The 21,528-nt window shown below is 29.4% G+C and overlaps 2 protein-coding genes and 1 pseudogene across 2 annotated transcripts; 2 read left to right on the top strand and 1 right to left on the bottom strand.

The window, feature by feature from the left end:
- Positions 1-107: 107 nt before the first annotated feature.
- On the bottom strand, positions 108-14,503 carry LOC145746514 (FERM, ARHGEF and pleckstrin domain-containing protein 1-like). Its single transcript, XM_082564809.1, has 22 exons — positions 14,289-14,503; positions 10,930-11,077; positions 10,398-10,574; positions 10,017-10,146; positions 9,663-9,810; positions 9,429-9,533; positions 8,790-8,962; positions 8,084-8,237; positions 7,913-8,006; positions 7,594-7,749; positions 5,196-5,255; positions 4,914-5,056; positions 4,458-4,544; positions 3,994-4,209; positions 3,701-3,887; positions 3,379-3,563; positions 3,145-3,303; positions 2,590-2,779; positions 2,103-2,269; positions 1,483-1,590; positions 1,055-1,206; positions 108-981 (listed from the first exon to the last, which is right to left on the bottom strand). The coding sequence occupies exons 1-22, from the start codon at positions 14,355-14,357 to the stop codon at positions 897-899; spliced, it is 3,093 nt and encodes a 1,030-aa protein (XP_082420935.1). The 5' UTR covers positions 14,358-14,503; the 3' UTR covers positions 108-896.
- A 1,476-nt stretch (positions 14,504-15,979) lies between these two features.
- Positions 15,980-17,463, top strand: LOC145745595 (spermatogenesis-associated protein 17-like). The gene is made up of 2 exons (XM_082563713.1): positions 15,980-16,137; positions 16,420-17,463. The coding sequence occupies exons 1-2, from the start codon at positions 15,980-15,982 to the stop codon at positions 17,339-17,341; spliced, it is 1,080 nt and encodes a 359-aa protein (XP_082419839.1). The 3' UTR covers positions 17,342-17,463.
- Positions 17,464-19,813: 2,350 nt separating this feature from the next.
- LOC145745344 (dehydrogenase/reductase SDR family member 4 pseudogene) lies at positions 19,814-20,572 on the top strand (annotated as a pseudogene).
- The last annotated feature ends 956 nt before the right edge of the window (positions 20,573-21,528 follow it).

Raw genomic sequence — 21,528 nt, forward strand, 5'->3', positions numbered from 1 at the left:
GTAATCTATTTTTGATTTTTAATTGTTGCTTTTTTTATGAAAATGTTTATCTGCAAATGTAGTTTATAAATACCATGAAAAAATTTTTAAATAATATTTTACATTTTTTAAATTGTATTTTTCGATAAAAATTGTTGATCTTTGTTAATAATTATAACTCACAAATTTAATATTTTGAATTTTAAAAAAGGAAAAAATGATCGCTTAGAAAAGTAGTTAAAAAAGAGAATTCCTACAAAATATTTATGTGATCTAGTACCGCTCGCATGTCAAAACGTGCAAAAACATTTTTTTGTTTCAAAAAAGGCAAATTGCTACGAAAATATGAAGTCAGGAAACAGTTAACGTTTTAGTAAACTAGATAAAAAGTAACTTGGAAAATACGATTACAGTTCTTAACGAAAACACATATCAAGCTTTTTAAAAAATACTGTACAAATATATTTACTTTAAATTGATAAAAACAAGAAAACGGCAAATAATGGATTTTGGGTTAGAAAAAATGATATTACATAGTTTTTTTCTTTTTATTAAATGAAATAGTGTAAATACAAATTAGTTTGAATTACTAAATCTCTAATGAATGTTATGTAACTACTAAAGTTATAAAGTTTCAACGACAGACTTGCTTACATACAGATTAAAAATAAACAACAAACAATAAAATGGCGCGCAAACAAAAGTAATGATTAATAAAAAAAGATGAAATGTTTGTAGGCAAAATTGACTTTCCTTTCCCTTAATTAGTATTAAATTGCTTGTCATGATTAACATTTAATTCAAAAGTTCAATAGACTAGAACCCATTTTCAATGATTAACTAGCGACTCTGCTTAAGAATAAACAAGGCTAGATAGAGTGTTATTGCATCATAAGAATAAAACAAAGCCGTTGATTTTAGTGAGAAAGGTTGCTGTCCATTCGACTAAAAAGTCGAGTTCGCTGAGCTGTTACAGTGGCGCTTGATACCACTTGCAACCATCTAAAAAAAAATAATTTTGTAAGTAAAAAAAAAAACATATCTTTTAAAAAAATGAGTTTTTAGTTAAAGTTACCGGTTATAAGTGTAGATGCTCTCAGCTCGGAAAAAATAGACGTGGGATTTAAATTGAAGTTTGAACACAAAATCCTTTTTGATGTTATCTTCTTCGGCAGGGGAGTTAATAGTGTAACCAAGCAAAGGAAGACTGGCAAGTGGAGAATCATCCTAAAATAATAAATTATTTTTATTTTAACCATCTAATATAACCCAAAAAGAAATATTGGGCAAAATTTAAACTTTAAAAGTACATTAGGCCAAAAAATAATAAAACTAACAGTTTCTGCCCAAAAACCAAATTTTCAAAGACGACAGTTTACCGAAATTAAGGTCAATTTTTATTTTAAATTAATGACTTTGCAAGCATGTAGATTTAGGCCAAATGTCTATTAAATAAAATGGCTTTTGATAACATGATAAACATATATAAATAGAGAAACAAACCTGATGTGACTTGTAAAAGAAAAGACAAAAGTTGGTGAAAACAACCCAAAGTTTTTGCCAGCCGTTGGAGTTTTTGAATTTCCGCAACAGATATCCACTAAGAGGGTTCTTATAAAAAATATTTTAAATTAAACAAGTTATGTTTTAAAACTCCTCATATAACTTTAATTACCATCCTAACAAAAAAAATTTACCTTGTTAAGTTTTTAACAACAAAGTATTTGACATTTACATGTTTTTTGTATCTTATTATGATAGGTAATTATTTTTTATAGGTATTGGATGTGATGTTGTAACATGTTTTTTGCCATCTTTAACACCGAAACCCCAAAGCAAATAGTGTGGCATTTGTGCAGCTTAAACCTTTTAGCTCAAAGTCCAATGGCATGAACAGTATACCACTGCGCTTTCGATCACGTGTTTTTTCATAAACCCCTTAGAGAATAGGTTTTTAATAATTGATTGAGCAAGAGTGTGATATTGTGCCTGGTTTAGGGGCTTATAGTGTGGTATTAGTGCGGCTTAAACCTGAAACGTTTTGTCTCATAGTCCACTGCCATGACTGGTATACCACACTAACAAACAACAATCACGTGTTTATCTTATTAATCAAATCTTACTCGGAGCGACACTAAGTGGTCGGTTGAGCTCACACTTGTGTTCCGATGCCAACAAACGTGCATCGTGGCATTACTTCTTTGTTGTGCGTGAAGTTTTTCCATTGATGTTCTTGACAAATTGTCCCCCTCTTCAGAGGATTGCTCCATGGACAACCGGCTCAAAGAAGCTAAAATTATATTTTATAAAATAAATAATAAATATGAAACCCTAAAGATATCTGTTGAGGTACTTTTAATTTAAAAGAAATAAAGGGTTACTTGTACTTTACGGTTCTCATTAAAACTCTCGTATTTTGGGGTCCTAGATAATCCTTTCTTGTATTTTAGGGTCCTATCTGAATGTTTCTCTTACTTTACAGGTCTAGCTAACTCTTTCCCTCGTATTTTATGTTCCACACTAACTTTCTCTCATACTTCACAGCCCTAAGATTTTTTGAGAACTGTTAAGTTCAAGTAATCCGAAATAAAAGTTAAATGAAAGTTTTACCTCGTGATCCAATTGTAAGTGGAGAATTAAACTTAAATTCCTCATTCAAAGATTTTGCTATCGCGACACTAAAGTCCTCCAACCATTTGTTCATTTCTTCCTGTGATGCAGCAGCAACAATCACTGTTTTATTTCCGGACAGGATGCTAAAACAATTTGGAACCACGCTTTCCCCTTCATTAATCTCAATCTAAAAAGTATTTTTTAAATGTAAAAATTTTAAAAACTTAACTTAATTTTTCTAAAAAAACATATCCTAATTTTTTTTTTTTTTTGTATTATTAAAAAACCAGACCTTAAAACTAGTCAAATGGGTTAGGTTACAATTTAATTGTCAGAATATGGTCACAACTTACATGTAATACATGTCAAGTAATTAACCAGCGAACCACAAATGACAGTTTTTTGTTATTATGAAGGCCTATAAATTAGACTTACTTATGGTCTAATCTTTATTATATAAATTTATAGACACTGAGCTTTGGCTAAAAAAGCAATGCTGTGACTAGTATATTATTTTCCTAACCTACTGTTTTAGTTAAAAAATCGATTTACCTGCATGCCATGTAGTGGAAGTTCAGCATGAACCTTAAATTGATTAGTTGAAGTGACACCTTTGCTGGTGTACAATAAACAATCAGAAAACAAAAAGAATAGGCGTTGCTGGAACCCTTTGCGTGAAAGTTTATACAGACTACCCTCTCTAATAAAAACCTAAAACAAAAAAAAATTATTTTACAATATTTGTGCAAATATTAACAAATTATAAAAAAAATAATTGACCATTACCCTGCCAGGGATCACAAGGTTGTCCACTCCAATAAGGTCACGCTTCAATTGCGCCACCTTCTGGAGATTATGTGCTCGTTTAAGTCGCTCCTGGGTGGCAGTAACAAGCATGCAAGCATCCTGGAAAGCTTCAATTAAAGATAGTCGTGGATCTGGCTCGGTTTGTCGATAAAAAGTCAGCAAATCTAGATTAAAATAATTTGAATGTTTTATATACTTTTGGGTTGCGGTTTAAAAAAAAGAGGGGGGGAACCAAAAAAGGCCAACACTTACATTTATTATTGTTTAAGAAAATTTGAAAAAAAATTATAATTTAACTCACTTTCAAATACCAGTTTGTAGTGAAAAACCTTTTGCATTGGTTTCAGCAAGAATGAGTTAAAAGGAAGATAACAAGCTTTCTGTAACTCAAAATCTCGGTACGCAGATTCGAACTTGGGATCTCTGGAACTGACCTCCTCCAAAGCAGAGATAAGAGCTTCCCCATTCTCCAAGGATTCCAAATATTTCTAAATTTCATAAAAAAGATTTTATTAATTTATTTTTCATAAAATTGATTACAGTTTGCAACTTAACTAACTTTCAAAAAATTTGTTTTTTAAAATACAACATTACCTTAAGCATTTGCATGTGACTTAACAAAATTTCATCTATAGATTGTTTTACACCAGAATCTCCAGCATTTCCTTCCCAAAATGACAATTGCTCTTCAAGTGCTCCCAAAAACTGTTGATGAATCACAAGCAATGACCCAGTTCCACCGAATAATTGGTTGGCAACATTTTCTGGCAGAAGTGCCTCTGAGTCTTTTTGAATAGCTGTTTTAAATGCCTTAATATACATGGTAAATTTTGTTAAAACATACAAAATAAGGACAAATTTAAAACCTTAAGTTTTATACACTTTATAACACAAGGAAACAAATATTGATTAACTAACATCAAAAAAATATTATTTGCATTCAAAAAAAGTAAATGGGCCACAAGTTAAAAAACTTACTAAATAAAGTTTGCTTTACCATACTAAGCAACAACCATTAGAATTAAAGATTACTTAGACAACCAACATTAAAATCTTACCGTATTAATAACTTCCAAATCTCTGACGTAGGTTCTTTCAGTTGTCAAAATTTCTTTAACCATGAAATAAGCCTGGGATGCTTGTTTCTATAAAGTGAAAAAAATAAAAATTTATTTATTTTTTTTTTTTTACTTTTTAGTTTAAAAAAACAAATGACTTGTTAAAAAACAAACTAGATTCAAATGCTTGATCAAAATTTGTCTTAACCACTTAGCTAGCTTTGTTGTTTATAAATAATTAATTTTCAACATGTTAGGCTAAAATAAAATAGTTAAAAATTAAGTAAAAAAACAAAGCTTTAAGAAACAAAAAAGAGCTAAAAAAAACAAAAAAACATAGCTTCTTAAAACAAAATAGCAAAAAACATAAAACAAAATAGAAAAAAAAACATAAAAAAAACAATGACAATGTGTAAGAAAGTACTTAAATGATTTTACAGAGCATAAGTAACATACTGTGTCTATTGCAAGCGATGATGTTGATTTTAAGCCTCGTGTTGACAACACTGCAGACGGAGAAGCAATTGGAAACGCTGAAACATTTCCGTTAGAGGACAAAGTTGTTGAAACACCAAGATCACTGTTTGACGGCAAACCACCTAAAACACAAAAATATTTTAATAGAATACAGAAATTTAATAAATAATTCATTTTTAATTGTGAATACAATTTAATTTTTTTGTTCACCGTTTAGACAAAGTTTAGAAAATAAATTTGATGACAAGAAAGTTATTTTACTTGAATGCAAGTGCAGAGGTGAATCTTCTTTATCCTGTACTTTTGAAGTTTCTGGGTAAACTGAAAATTTGTTATTTTAAATAAAGTTAAACCAAATTACAACAACAATAACAGTTACTATGGAAACCATATTTAACTTTGGTTTATTAGTCATGATGTTTGTTAATGTAAACTGTTATAATATCATAATGAATTTTGTGATGTAGGTAATTTTTCTGTTTTTAGTAATAATGTTTTCACAAATGACAGGAAATAACTGTTCAACTAATTTACTAAATAAAAAAAACTTTTCTGTTTTTACTATTCTAATCTTGTTCTTCTGAATGTTGCTGAATTATATTGGACATTGTTCTAAAGCCAAACTTTTATTCAACATCATTATTAAACTAAAGGCAACAGTGATAAAAGAATTCAAACACAACAAACATAAAAACAACAAACTGAATTGAACATTAATAATAACAAAAACATTTTAAACAAATTAAAGCGATAACAAAATCACCTACTTTATATAAAACGCATGTTTTCAACTATTCAAAAAAATGTTTTATAAATTATTAAAAGTCAATATTGATGACTAAGAAATTAACTGTAAATTAATTTATTTAATTTGATAACAGATAAATCATTTAAGTTGACAGATAGAAACAAAAAACTTTGGTAAAATCTCTAACACAAATGACAATACAATGCCATCGCATGCATGAATTTAGTTAGTTGTTCTCGGTTTTGTGTTAAAAAGTTTTCTTTTTTTCTGAGGTATTAAGTTAGTAGGGTAGGGTAATAAAAATACTTTAAAAGGGAACTAGTTAGTCAAATTTTCCTTTTTCTTGCCTGACTAACATTGCTTTTTAATTTTTAAGAATTTATTATTTACATAACATAGGATTATATGAAAACATAATTAAGCAATGTTGCGTTTTAAATTATTCAAGAAATTAGCTGAAAAGACACCATTACTTTTAATTATTAGAAACAAACTATTTATAAAATGTACTAATAAGTTTAAAAAACCCTTATTCATGTAACATATTTTTCCTTAAAAAACAATTGAAAATTAATAAATTAAGTATTATTTATTTTTATTTAAAAAAATCATCTAAAACTTTCTTGAGAAGACACGGATATTTTTAACTGGGCAATCGAGTTTTAAAGGCAGGATAAATTATTTTAGTAATCTAAAATTTGGACTGTGTATAAATAAACATTTGTTACCGGGAGAGTTTAAGGAACAATATATATAAAATACAGACACTTTGTTCCTTTAAATTTTTACAAAACAAAATATACTGAAATTAAATTAAAAAAATATAAACAAATCTGTACTATAACTTTCAACCATGAATACTCTTAGGATCAACCTACGGCGTCGAATAATAACTTAGTAAAATTGCATAAAGTTAACATTGTGAGGTATTGTTGTTCGCTCCATTGGGCACATTACAAAATGAGTTGACATCGCTCATAGAAAGCACTTCCATGCTGCTCGTTAAAGGTAAATTTTCATTTTTTTCAAAATTATTTTCCGACATGTTAGTTTGTTTAATTCTATTGAACGACTTTTCCATTTCGCTTGCAAACGACGATAAAACATTTGTCTGATAATCAGGACCTTCGTAGAAATCGTTAAATTTCATTGGAATCGGAGTAAGCAAGGACTCGTTTAGTAAGGATATGCGACGCTGTCCGGGAGATTTTTGTAGTTGATCTTCATCAGAGTCAACAACAACACCGTACAACCCGTTGTTGCTGTCGTCCAAATCATCAGTGCTTCCCAATTCACAGTTCAAACTTTCAGTTGCTTTCTCGAGCTCATGCAAAGCTTCGTCAATATCCGAGGTATCGGGTGGGTTAGAAGGCACCGAATAAAACCCAGTTTGAATTAGTTTACTTTCAAGCTTGGCATATTGATTAGGGGTCAATGGCTCCCCACCTGCAATTCCTGGAATACTAACTTCACTGGCTGAGAACGGTATTGAAGAAAGATTACCGTTGAGTACTTCTTGTAGTAAAGACTTGTTAAGATGACTTGCAGATTTTGGACGTTCCATGTTCATGTAAACAGGCTTTTCTTCTTTAGGTTCAGGTGGCAATATTTTCAACTGTAACGGCGGAGAACGAACTGTTTTAGGAGGTAAAGGAGGGGGACTTGGAAGGGGCGATGGGTAAGAAATATTTTCAATTGGGGGAGGAGGGGGTGGGGGTAAAGGTTGTGACCTTAAGCTACTTATTGACCTTGCTAGGCTTGACCTGCTCTCAGAGCTACCCAGACTATTATTCTCAACTGTTAACTTGTCATTTGTGTTAGAGTACATACTTCTGTTAGTAGGGGCATGATTATTCGATACAACAACAACACAATTGCTTAAAATATCCGGCGCACCAGCATGCTGATTACCTTCTGATTGTTCAACATTGCCAGAGTTGCTGTGGAGATTCTTGCTTTCGACTTGCCAGTTTTCCTCACTGGAACGATGTTCAATGACAACGCTGCTGGAGTTTTTGTTGTAGTTTGTTTCATTAGTCCAAGGTTTGGCCGATTGGTTACTTGCTTCTGAAAATTAATTTACAACTTAATTTAAGACAAAGTGGGTTTTAATCGTAGTTTATTAGGTACATGTTTTAAATTTAAGCTTTAGTCAATACTCTTTTAAAAAATAGTATTGCCAGTATAAGATTTTAGTTATGCAAAAAGTTATATTAAAAATTTTGCTCACCTGGTGATGCAAAAACGTGACCATTAACCTCTGGTGTTGGTTTTATTGGACTAGGAACAAATTCACCACTTTGGTTACGTGGTTCTTCGTAGGCCTAATAAAAAAAAATTTATCATAAAATAAATATTTTTTATTAAAATAACAAAAATATTGAATTTTTTTTTAACTTACTTTGTCTGATGAAGATGACACAGGAAGAGCTGGAGGTTGGGAGACCGGAACTTTATAAGTGGAAGTTTGTTTCCGACTAGAGACTCGAGCAAACGCGGTCCTGCGAAAGTTGCTATTTCGTACAAGCTCATGCAGTTGCTTCTGTGTTTTACCACTACAATAAAATTTATAACAAAATGTCAACTTTTATGTATTTGTAATGGAAAATTTACACACATATTAATATATACTTAAAGGCATTTGAAACAAAAAAGCAGTTATATTACTGTAATCAACTTAATAGTTACTAGTCATATAGGTAAAATTATAGTGTAAAAATCTATGAATTTAAATAGAACTACAGTATAACCTAGATATTACTACAAAAACCAGTGATTTTCAAACTATGGGCTATAGAAGTGTGTTACTTTTAAACTATTTTAACTGCTTAAGTTAAACAATTCGCAAAAGTCTTGACTTTATTTATATATTTTTTTAAACCAGTGCTAGTTTTTTTGTTTAGAAAAAGGCAAAAAAAGTTTTAGGCTGAACAGGCCTAAATCTGTAAATGTTTTTAACTTTTTGGACAAAAGCCGTCAAAAAAAATTTTGGAAACAACTGACTTATAAAAAAAAATATTTTCGTAAAACCATTAAAAAATTAAATAATAAGATTATATTATATTATTCGGCTATTACTGGCAGTATAGATTAAAGTTTACACTTACGTATATCGGAAAGTGGATCCCCGTTTAAGTAGTAAGGGTTTTGGTTTTGCTTTGGGATGAACGTCCAATCGAAAGAAAGCATGATACTCAATACAATATCGCCAAAAAGATTTACAAATATCACGAGAAGGCATTACAAATACGAGAATGTCGCCAACACCAGCATTCGTACCCTATACCACATAATTTAAATTAAATTTAATGATTAAAAATTAAAGGTTCTTATTTTGTAAAATCAACTACGTATAAATTCATTTAATCATTAGAAGTTAAGAGTTTTTTTTTACAGTAAAAAGAAAGCCTTTGTAAGATAGCAACAGGATTTTCTTTTAAAGAACAACCCTATCAAATTACGTTTATAGAGCCAGATAGATTTAAAACATGAATTAAAGATGGTTGCTGGTTATAATTAAAAAGAAAAAGCACAAATGTTAAACAAACCAATTTCTACACAAAAGCTTGTAAACCGTTTGCAAATATTTATCTAAATTAAGAAAAGCAAACAGCTACATTTAGCAAATTAGGTTAGGCAAAGAAACCTCTGTTTAACTGTTAAATTATTTACCAAAATTCTTAAAAAAAATTTAAAGCTCTCTTAAATTTTAAATTTTTAACATCTATAAATAAATTTATTTTCACCTCAGAAGTTGGTTCCGCAATTCGTAATTTGATGAGAAAGCGTTTCTTTTTAAAGCTTAATTTTCGAATTCGAGCCCAGTTAAAGGTATTTATTTTTGCATTGCCCTAAAGAAAAAGAATTTGTTTTAAAAAAAGGTAGTTTAAAATTTATTTCTTAAAACAGCAAAATTTACACAAATTTTAAATGTATATTTAAAAAAAAAACATTTCTTTTTTTACAAAAAAAAAACTTACCCGAAACACAATTACTCCCATATGTGCTACAGCCAAATTAATTGTTGCATTTTCTTGATCTTTTGCAGAATTTAGACGAAGACCGTAGTGATCCAAACGCCTTACTATTTCAAGAAGATGAAAATCTGCATCTGCAGGAGTTTGCCCACTAAAAAAAAAGTAGAGTTGTCAAAAAAAAAGTAGAGTTTGCCAAAAATTTTTTTAAGGAAAAATTTAAAGTCGTTAGAATAAAAGTCTACTGATAAAAAAAATTGATAACTTAAAAACAGATTTAATACCTAATAATGCAGTTGTCAATAATAATCTATATTTTTTAAACCTCAAAACTAGTTTTTTTTTTAATAATTTACTCACAGATGCATTTTGTGCTGATCAGCAACTTTGTTTAAAATTTCTCGATTTAATAAATCACCCGTTAATATCGGAAATTCTTTTAAATATGCTAAATTTGCACATTCTGAACTTTCCCAGTCTCCAAATTCAGCTGTAAATGGAAAAAAAATTGTTTTATTTGAATACTGGTTTTAAAAACATTATCATTATTTAAAAAAACTTTTTTACACTAAAAATAATGTTAATACATCAATTCTACATATAACACAATTTTATAAAACAATTTAAGAGAGTAAAACATAAACAATTTTAAGAACCGAAATAATTTCTAACTTTTTAAAAATTATTAACAAACTTTAAAAAAATTAGCACACGCTAAAACATTTGCAACTTAACACTTACATTGAACAATGTAGGAAGCCATTGTGACCATTGTGTTTTCATTACACGGCAACAATCCCTTCAGTATGTCTTGTTTAACTTGTAGAGCAAACAGGTATCGAGTATATTCTTCCTGGAGTTGACCAGGGTCAGGTGGAAAAAACTTGACAACAAACTGCATCACTATGTTGTTTATATCTAAAAAAAAACAATAGTAAAAATTTTTTTTTATATATTTTTTTTTTATCCTTGATATTGGAAGATCGACTTTACGACCTAAACATGGAGTAACATCCATTACTCCGTCCCAGTCTTGAGTAGACTTTGGCAGTTTGGAATATTATGGATAATAATTGCCTGATAATAAAGCTGTTGATTGGGTGCTGGCTCAGCAGAAGTTCATGTCGTTTATAGCACCTTAGTTAAGGCCGCTACAGCATGACAGCGGTGAGGACTGAACCCACAACCTTATGTAGTGTATCAATATACACAAATTGTTTAATGCATTTTGTTAAGTTATAATTAAAAAATTATTTAAATGAACTATACTCACTTAGAATTTGTTTTTTGATTTTCTTTAATGGTTCTAAAAAGACCATTCCACCTTCCTTATCTGGATACTGAATACCAAAATAATCGGCCTCCAGCAAGTTCAAGTCTTTAAGTACCATTTGGTAGAGAACATTACCATAACTTTTTGCCTGAATTAAAAACATTAAATCAATTTTTCTTAATTTTTTTAAATAAGAATTATTTATTTTCTGAAATTTAATGTATATATATCCATTTATATAGTGACGTTTAGTGGACTATAAAAAAATGTATGCCCAATTAATAGGCCTACAAGATAAACAAAACTGCCATTTGTGGTGCGTGACTAAATTTTAGCATACAAACATTGGTTGTGAGTGGTGACCAAATCATAAAATTTATTGCTCGACAAAAATGTGAGCTATTGCCTAGTTTAGAAAAAATATTAAAACTGTAGTTTTCGAGCAATTGGATGTAAAAAAAATTTAAATATATATGATAACAATTGTTGTTTATTATTATTTAACAACACATTTGTTTTTAGGAACTAACTACAACTTAATGTTTGAGATAGATATTATTTTGTCAATCGTGTAAAGTAAATTGTTTAAAAAAATAAAGTCCAAATTTAAAAATATCTATTTCAAGAACCATCAATAAAAGTATTCTATTTTGCTCAAATATCAAAATAAAAAAAAAAACTTTGGTACATTACAAATATAAAAATTTAATTAAAACAACCATTGCATTAAATTCATTTAACCTAAGATAAAAAACACAAAAATAAACTGCATTGCCTTGCAAATTAATTAAAATTTATTAAAAAGTTCAAAGTACGTTATAAAATGTCCATGTTAATAAGCAACTAATTAAAGTAAAACTGCTGTCTTGATACCCCACTAATAAAACTTGATGACTTAAGCAATTCTGAATATTTACAGAAGTTTTAATGTTGTATATAATATATTTATTTAAAATAATTATTTAATATTTGTTGGTAATAGGTTTGTAAAAAAAAACATGCTAAATCTAAAACATTTTAAATTATTTATTATAAAAATTAGCTAAAAAGTGAAATTAACAAATCTACTAAAATAATTTGTTTTTTTGGTTTAACATTATACCCGTATGTTCAATACCTACAACTTCTGTAACAAACTGAGGTCATTTTTTTCAGTAATTATGCTTTACACCTCATTTATTGACATAATTATACCATAAATTTAAAATAGATCATTTTGAAATGTTATTACAACAATTTTAGATTGGGGTTTTGTGGTTACAAATAGATAAATCTTGTTAAAAAAACAAAACTGTTTATAAGATGTATTAGTTTGCTGTTTTCAAATTAATGTTATTATCAGTAACATTAAAATTTTTAAATAAATATAAAAAATTAAAAAAAAAGCAAAATAAAAATTTAAAGAATTTAGGAAAAGGGTTTACATTTAGTTTCAACTAAATAACAATTAAAGTTCTGAAAATGGGCTCAGCACGCAACCGTTATTAGATCCTTATTTCTTACCGCATTTTATTTTCCCTATTATAGAAAACTATTGGTGCGCGAACATTGAAATGTGATACAAGTGAAAAAGAAAAAACAATTTAAACTAAAAATTATAAAGTGGCTTGCTGTTTTAAATGTGACTTAAATTTAAAAAAGCAAACAAAAATATTTGAGATAAAAGCGAAACAAAAGTTTAGTTTTGTACAGTATATACATTTAAACCTACATTTATATTACACTCAGTTAATTCTAATCTAAAACAAACAATAATAATCCAAAACACTGGAAAAACTACTTTTTAAAATCATTTTCATGTTTTCTATATACCATATAACCAAAAAAATAAATAAAAACTAGTAATATATATATGAAATTGTATATCATACTGTAATATATTTTGTGCATTTGATAGCCTTAGCGTAAAACCACGGAAATCATATACTTTATCTGAATTTGTTGTTACTTTTTTTAACCGCAGTTTTTATTAGTAAATTCAGTTTTTAAATAAAAACTTTAAACCAAAAAAGCTATGATTTAAGTAATAAAATCATATCATTAAAGTAATAAAATATGTTAACATTTGTGTTTTGGATAAAAAACTTATTTTTGCTTCTTTTAGCAGCTGTATTTGGAAATCCTTAAAAAAATTACCATAACAGATGTTAAACCTAAGATCAAAGTGAAGTAATTTAAAAAATTTTAAAATTTTATTCAAAAAGTTTATTTTGGATAGGAAACAAACACATGATTAAAACTCATTCAGGAAACAATATCTCAAAATAATTGTGTCGGACGGAAGTTATTGGGAGAAATCTACTTTGTTACAACAACTATCACCAATTAAAAAAATAAAACAATTTTATGAATGAAATCTGATTTTACAAAAAGACTAAAAAATCAATTTAATTGTGATATATATTTAATATCTGTATATATCAATATAAAACTTTACAATAGTTGGTTAAAAATGTTTTATAATATTTAACATAAAAAGGTATGTTTAAATTAAAAGTCTAATATCTTTATTTATATGATATTTAGTAAATGTTTATGAGTGTCTAATTTATATAAAGAAGGATTAATTTTTTGGGAAATTAAACAAATACAAAACACTATATGGATTACCAAAAAATATCGTAATAAAATTAAATTTTATAACAAAACAAATGAAAATAAGTGTAAAATTTATCATATTTATGTATAGCAATTTTACTGCTTATTAAGCTCTTAGTTTAGCACATATGCTATACTTATTTGCAAGCTATTTTATACAGCGCAAAAATGTATATATAAGTCTATCTATCCTAAGATAACCCTTGTACGCGTGAAAATGAACAAATTTGTGGTTGTTAAAGATGACACCTCTTAAGACATATGTCTAGTTTAGTAAATCATTTATCAGCAGTTTTAAATAAAAAAACAACACTTTTAAACAACATCTCACACCTTTTTGTAGCTACTGCAAAATTTTAATAAAAAAAACAAAATAATTATACTATTTCACACCAACGCTAAGATCTTGGTGTAAATTGTACCGGCTAATAAACTGCGATTTTAAACCAAGGAAAAACCCCAAGAGATTAAAGCGCACCATTAAATTAATATTGCATTAGGTATATACCTATCATTTATCCTAATTTAACTTTGAATTACCAAAAAAAATCCAGTACCAAATAGTCTTATGTTTGTTCTAGTAAAATATGAGTTTATTTTAAATTAAATTACTTATATTGGGAAGCATACCACAGTTGATATAAAACTGTTTTAAATAATAAACCAAAATGTATTTAGACTATTTTACTCAAAATAAAAAGGTTGCAACCATTTCATGCAATAATATATAAAAACCAAACAATTTATCGTATTTCTTTTACCTTTACATCATAGGAATGTATTGTATTATCGAGCATACGAATCCTTGCTACTGATTCGTGTCCAGACATCTTTGTAGTTATTTTAGAAGTTGGTTTTGTTGTTCCGTTGATTTTTGAGTTGTTTATAACTAACAGACAGCCAAGCTTTTTTGCTTGTTTGTTGGTTAGAAAAAATTAGATGATAAAATTAACATTTTTAAACAAAAAATTTAAAAAAAGATCTCTAAAATAAAAACAAAGAAATAATTTTGTAGCCAAACTAAAAATGGATTAAAAAAGTATTTTTTAACTTGTAACATCTGCTTTCCCTTTTGTTAAATAAGTTCTTTATTTTGGTAAATAAGTTCTTAAGCACTAACAGACTACGCTTAACTGTCTGCTTAAAAAGCAGTACAGTTGCAAAAAGCTAAAAAGCGAATATTGGAAATGTTGCCTGTAGCATCTGAGCTTTGGCTGTTCAGGCTGTTCGGTGGTCGCTAAAAGTCACGCTCAGTTCGTTGTTAGTTAAATAATCCTCCTCTTTTAGGGAACGGATTTTAATCAACTTCTCCTTCTAACCTGATATATACATGCTGACTAAACTGGGATAGGCGGGCGGTATAAGTCTAACAAGTTTTATGATTTTAGCTTAAAAAAATTTGCAAGCGAGATGAGATCTACGATAAACTTACAAAGCGATCTGTCACAAAAAAAAGAAAAAAAGTTTACCATTACGTCATTTTTATTCTCTTTTCGCCCGAAGAAAAAAGAATAAAAATGTTTTTTGCTCAAGCGAATGACAAGAAGACCACGTTGTCAAATAAAATACTACCACATTTAGTTTTATTGTTGGGTTACATTTAAAAAATTTTAAATTTAATTTATTAAAGCATTTCGTTTTCTTATATTAATTTGATAAAATTCAAAGAAAATGGGTCGTTGTTAAAAATCTGAAAAAACGTGTATGTTAGAAAACGAATGTCAAGCAATAAAATAGCATTTTTGACAGGTAGGAAAAAAACATTTATGCTATATTTTGTACATTTTTATGTTCTTAAACGTCATTCCAACTACTCATCAATCTTTTATAGTGACGTTATAAATCGACGATGACATTACAAGCCGCGAAAAAATGCGAAATAGACGAAGTTCTATAGTAGTTTAAAGTGTTAGAAAACCGGAAAAATAAAAGCACAAAAATTTTTTATTTTTTATATACTTTAAATGTAAGCAAAGTTTAAAACTTAGTAAAATTACAAATAGCGTTTATTGTATTAAAAATGCTTTCAACATCTTTCCCACGGCTTTTTCACATAAAAAATAAAAATAGTGGTGTTATCGTATCCAAAAACTATGCTGTTTAATGTTGTAATGTGCGCTAAAAAGAAAAAAACATTATTTAAAATGTGACATTTGCGTACACTGGTGGCGCTATATTGCCCTGAACGTTTCCATAGAAACACTTTTTGTAAATAGAAATATTGCTTTAATTTGTGTGGAAATGGATTAAAGTATCTTGCCAAATAATAGCTATTAAATTCAAAATAACATGTCTATGGATTATTTAAGGTTTAGGGATATATTTTATTTATGTTAAGTTAATATTAAAGTAAATAGCACACATATTCATTCCTAAAGTTGCTTAATTACATTCAGATTAAATTAAGGTATTCTAGTAAGTATAAATAATTCTATTTTTCTTGTTTAGAATCATGGCTACTTTTATTAAACTTTCAAAAACTGCACGTGTCATTGTGGAGGAGACAAGTGTGTTACAAAAACAGGCAGAAATTCACAGAGTCAAAGAATATGTTGCAGCACTAAAAATACAAAGTTGGTACAGAAAATTAAGGACGCAATATTACATTAGGTATGATGGTTTATATCTTGTTATTGGTTTTAATTTTTTGCTCTCTGTTTGACAACAAACCAATTTTATGATTATTTTCAGCATATTTTGTATCTCAGTTTTTATTTTACTTATATTTAAGGTATAATAAACAATCTTAGACTTAATAAACTTTTAAAGGAATATTTAAAATAAAAATAAGTATATATTTTTGGGACAAATTGATTATTATTTTTAAAACATTTATTTTGACTGTAACCTATTAATTAACAAATATTTAATGTATAATTCTTATTTTTGTAGAACACATCTTAACAAGTGTGCGATTCAAATTCAAAGATGCTGGAGAGGTTACATGGGAAGAAGATACTTTGGCATTCGTGTCCGTAATCTTGTCATGATCATGCGAATGAATCTCTACAATGCCATGGCTGTTCGAATCCAGAAAACATGGAGAGGGTACATCATCCGCAAATTTACTCACAACTTCTATGCAAGAAAACGCTACTTGGAAGCTTTAACAATTAAAAATGAGATCGTTCGTAGTGAACTTCGTGAATATCAAGAAAGACTGGAGTTGGAGGCCAAACAGAAAAAGCAAATACAAAGTGAGAAGAAAATGTTGTCCGACGCACGAAAACAACATTATCTTGTTAGTACACATCAAGTTCCCGGAATTTACAACTCACCATTTAGGGAATTTCCCCATGAAATGGAGTTCAAGTTGAGGTCAGCCAAACATTTGCCACTTAAAAGAGTACAACCAAGGGATAAGTCAATGGGTATTGTAGACAGTACCCCCTTGCCCCCCATTCCCAAAGCAACACCGCCTACAGAACAACCAATTAGGCAAAGTCCAATTCAAGGTCCTTTTAAAACCATTGACCAAGTAAAAGAGCAACGTTACCGGCCACTCAATCCAACATTGCGTGTTGCAACAGATTATGGCGCACTAGAACACGCCAGGGAACAAATGAGAAAAGACGAATGGACAAAACGACTTCATGATATTCCATTCATACCTTTCAGTAAACGAAATGTGCCCTACCAGCCATTGCTTCACACATCATCCAAATATGGGCACTTGCCATATGGAACCAAGTATTTCATAGAAGAAGACAAGACCTTGAACATTACTAACAAACGAATGAATACTTCGGTTTCTCCCATACCAATTTTTGACAAATTTAAACATACTTATTCCAAAGGTTCAGTTGTTCTTTAATAAGTTTTTCCTTTTTGATAATTTGATTTGATTTAGCATTGTTTTTTAAAATGTTTATATCACATTGTTTTTGTACCATATATTCGCTTAGTTATGTTTTTATGACAAATAAATTAGTTTAGCATTAACAAGCCGCATTTGTTATGCTCTTTGACTAAATAGTCTTATAATATCTTTGTTCTGGTAGTTAGTGGGTTATATTACATTCATGTTGTGTGTACTTGGAGATTAAGCTGATAGTACCCATCCTAATTTTCGATAAACCAAATAACTGAAAAGCATTTTGGATTAAACTGAGAAGGATTTTGAAGGTTTATATGTTGGTTTCAAACGCAGAAGTAAATCTATACTTAGGAACCCTCCTAGTCCTTGCCACACCAGAAATCAGCATTGTAAATTGTATTCCAAGCTTCATGCATAGTTAAACTCTGTTAAAAGCGATAAAAACGCAGAAAAGTCCAAAGAAAAAAGTCAAAAGTTTAAATTTAAAAAGTCCAAATTCCAAAGTCCAAAAAATAGTAACTTCATGCTTTTACTGTAAACGTGTTTTGTTTTAATTGCATATAAAATGCTTTGTAAAAAGAAAAAGTATCCTGAAAGAACATAATTGCCTTGTAATAACTGTGTTTAACACAGTTTCAAAAAAATACATCGAATGCACCATTTGTTATTTTGTCCTATTAAAGTTTCGAGGCGTTGCTATAATATCATTAAAATTTTAACTTCAAAGTTTCAAATTCCATCCAACTTAAAACCGGGTTGGTTTTTTAAACAACTTTAAATACACCTTACTGCTATACATTTTGGGAGCTTTATTAGCGTTGACAAATAGATGTATGAAGAACAAATACCATAACGGAATAAAATCTGGTTTTCAGTAATAATTTTAAAAGATTAGGATCGTAATCGACAGAATAGAATCACAACCGACGGAATAAGATCACAACCGACAGAATAAGATAGCAACCGACGGAATAAGATCACGACCGACGGAATAAGATCACAATCGACAGAATAAGATCGCAATCAACGGAATAAGATCACAACCGACAGAATAAGATCACAATCAACAGAATAAGATCACGACCGACGGAATTAGATCACAATCGACGGAATAAGATCACAACCGACGGAATAAGATCGCAATCGACGGAATAAGGTCACAACCGACGACTAATATTACTTTTGAAAATAAAGGGCGTTTCCCAGAAGAGGGTTTGGGTAAGGGGTTAATAAAAATTGTCTTATTAAGTATTTGGTTTTAAATTAACAGACAGTAATCTTGTATAAACAGCCAATGCGATTTTCGCGTTTTTTTATATTTTTTTAAATTGTAATCTTATTTCTTCGATTGAGATTTTATTCCATCGCTTGTGATCTTGTTCCGTCGGTTGTGATCTTATTCCGTCGGTTGAGATCTTATTCTGTCGATTGTGACCTTATTCTGTCGGTTGTAATCTTATTCCGTCGGTTGCGATTTTATTCCGTCGATTGTGATCTTATTCCGTCGGTTGTAATCTTATTCCGCCGGTTGCGATCTTATTCCGTCGGTTGCGATCTTATTCCGTCGGTTGTGATTTTACAGCCAACTTGAGACAAGTCTGATAGGAGAATCTTATAGCAGTTTTTATTTAAATAAGTTTAATATTATTTTCACTATGGAAGCAATTACTACTGTGATGCTATTCTGTCAAAGTTTTTATTCATTTGAGTTGATATAAATACGTTAGTTGTTCAATTCTTTAGTGATACTATTCTTGTGATGATTTTGTTACTGGCTTTATCTAATTACGGTAAATTAAATTTTTTTCCTAAAATATCTAAATCCGTTTATGATCTTATTGATGGCATCCACTTTAAAGGTAAAGCAGTCAAGGAATGATGCAAAATCGACTATAAAGCGCAAGGGAAGCTAATCTAATGGTAAGATATAAAAATTCGTTCTTTTGTGCATTTAAGAAACGTGCGGACGACGATAATGAAGCCCCTATTTATGCACTTACTTGCTGTTTAAATTAAAATCACTTTTAATAAAAACTTTTTTCCTGAAGTTGTAATTGTTTATTATTGTACCACCGCAGCTAAAGCTAACCACAAATTAGCAAAATTAAAAGACGATTGGTCATAAATTTAACTAAAATGGCCGCAAAAATTTATGCTTTAAGATAAATCTGGTATTATACAATAATATGTTTTATTTTTTAACCTTGACATTTTGGTAAGAAAAAGTGTTTTATTTTACTTTCACAAATATTTATTTGGTGGTCTTTGAAATTACCCGAAAGCAATACAATATTGATTGTGTTAAAAATATTAGCTTTATCTTGAAAACCTATTCAAACAGCCATAACCTTGAGGGTTTTACGAAAAAGGGTAATCATTAACAAAAAATTTTTTTTAACGGACAGAGGTTCAAGTTTCAATTAATGCGATTGTATTGTTTCATTTAGGGCTTTTTTATTTTGTTGCAAAATGGGAAAATTTGAAAATAAAGTAGCAATAGTAACTGCTTCTACTAGAGGCATAGCATTTGCAATTGCCCGAAAATTGGCGCAGGAAGGGGCTCACGTAATAATAAGTAGCAGGAAAAGTAAAAACGTGGAGAAAGCCGTGCAAACTTTAAGAAATGAAAACTTGAAGGTTTCTGGTATTACTTGCCATGCTGGTAAAGCAGGTGACAGAAAAGCATTATTGGATAAAGTTGAACAGGATTTTGGGGGTGTCGACATTTTGGTTTCAAACGCAGCTGTAAACCCATTTTTAGGAACCCTTCTTGACACACCAGAAAGTGTATATGACAAAATTTTTGATGTCAATGTAAAAGCTACGTTTCTTCTAATACAAGAAACTGTGCCGCTAATGCAAAAGAGAGGTGGAGGTTCTATCATTATAATGTCTTCCTTTAGTGGCTACATTCCAAGCATTATGCCAAGTGTATACGCGGTTACTAAATCGGCATTGCTTGGCTAAACAAAGGCGTTAGCTCCTGAGCTGGGTTCTATGAATATCCGAGTTAATTGCTTGGCACCTGGTATTATTAAAACCAAGTTTAGCTCGGCAATATTTGACAGGGTAGCTGAGAGGGGAGGCATTTTGAAAAATATTCCACTGAAAAGGTTAGGTGAACCGGAGGATTGTAGTGGGATTGTAGCATTGTTGTGCTCCGATGAAGCTTCTTACATCACAGGGGAAACCATTGTTATTTCTGGAGGGATACCATGTCGTCTGTAAAACAAGTTAATACCATGTTAATACAAATAGCTTTTAGTGTAAACGTAGTTTCTTTAATTGCTTACCAAACGCTGTGTTATTACAAAAATTATTTTATAATAACATATTTATAACCTTGCAATAACTGTGTTAAACACATTACTATAATGTTTTAAGGCGATTGTAGAATATCAATAAAATGTTGACTGCAAAATAATAAATTAATCTAAATTAAAAGCATGACTTGTTACTGTGATTTGACTTGCAAAAATACTTTTTTTTTACTTTTTTCTGTAATTTTTTCATGACTTTATCTATATGTTGAATTGTAGCCGTTTGCAATAAATATTTTCTGCTGTTATACTTGTAAACTTTGTAAACTTTTATACTTGTAATATTTTCTGCTGTTATACTTGTAAACTATTTTTAGATATACTATAATGAGAGCTTTGTTTTAGCCAAATCAAAGTACAATTGGTCATCAATTTTATTAAAATGGCCTAAAAATCAAAGCCAGAACATTTTTACTTTAGTATAAAGTAACTGCTTACTTTTAGGTGTAATGTCATATAAAAAGATTAAATCAAGCATACGCAGATTTTTTTGAAGTATTTTATAAATACAAAATTATAATAAAGTTACTTATTTTTAGGTAACCACTTCTACAAACAAAAATCAAATGATAAGTCATGCAAAAAAGTTAGCGTATATATGTACAAGTTATTCATTGCCACAAATTGGTTAATAGTCAACGCTTTAACATTAAGTTAATGCGATTGTATTGTTTTAATTTATGCCTTTTTGTTGCGAAATTCGACGCAAAGGGAAAATTTGAAAATAAAGTAGCAATGGAAATTGCCCTTACTGATGGTATTGGATTTGGTATTGCCCATAAATTGACGCCACGTAATAATAAGTAGCATTAGTAGCAAAAAAGTAAAAACGTTTAAAAAAGCTGTACAAACTTTAAAAAATTA

This window comes from Corella eumyota, chromosome 3 (genome assembly GCF_963082875.1).
Source record: "Corella eumyota chromosome 3, kaCorEumy4.1, whole genome shotgun sequence".
NCBI classification, from domain to species: domain Eukaryota; kingdom Metazoa; phylum Chordata; class Ascidiacea; order Phlebobranchia; family Corellidae; genus Corella; species Corella eumyota.

Coding starts and splice junctions, on each gene's coding strand:
- LOC145746514 (XM_082564809.1), bottom strand. CDS start 14,357: ATGTCTGGACACGAATCAGTAGCAAGGATTCGTATGCTCGATAATACA. Junction 2,780..3,144: donor TTCCACTACATGGCATGCAG/GTAAATCGATTT, acceptor AATACTTTTTAG/ATTGAGATTAATGAAGGGGA. Junction 2,270..2,589: donor ACTTACAATTGGATCACGAG/GTAAAACTTTCA, acceptor ATATAATTTTAG/CTTCTTTGAGCCGGTTGTCC.
- LOC145745595 (XM_082563713.1), top strand. CDS start 15,980: ATGGCTACTTTTATTAAACTTTCAAAAACTGCACGTGTCATTGTGGAG. Junction 16,138..16,419: donor AGGACGCAATATTACATTAG/GTATGATGGTTT, acceptor TTATTTTTGTAG/AACACATCTTAACAAGTGTG.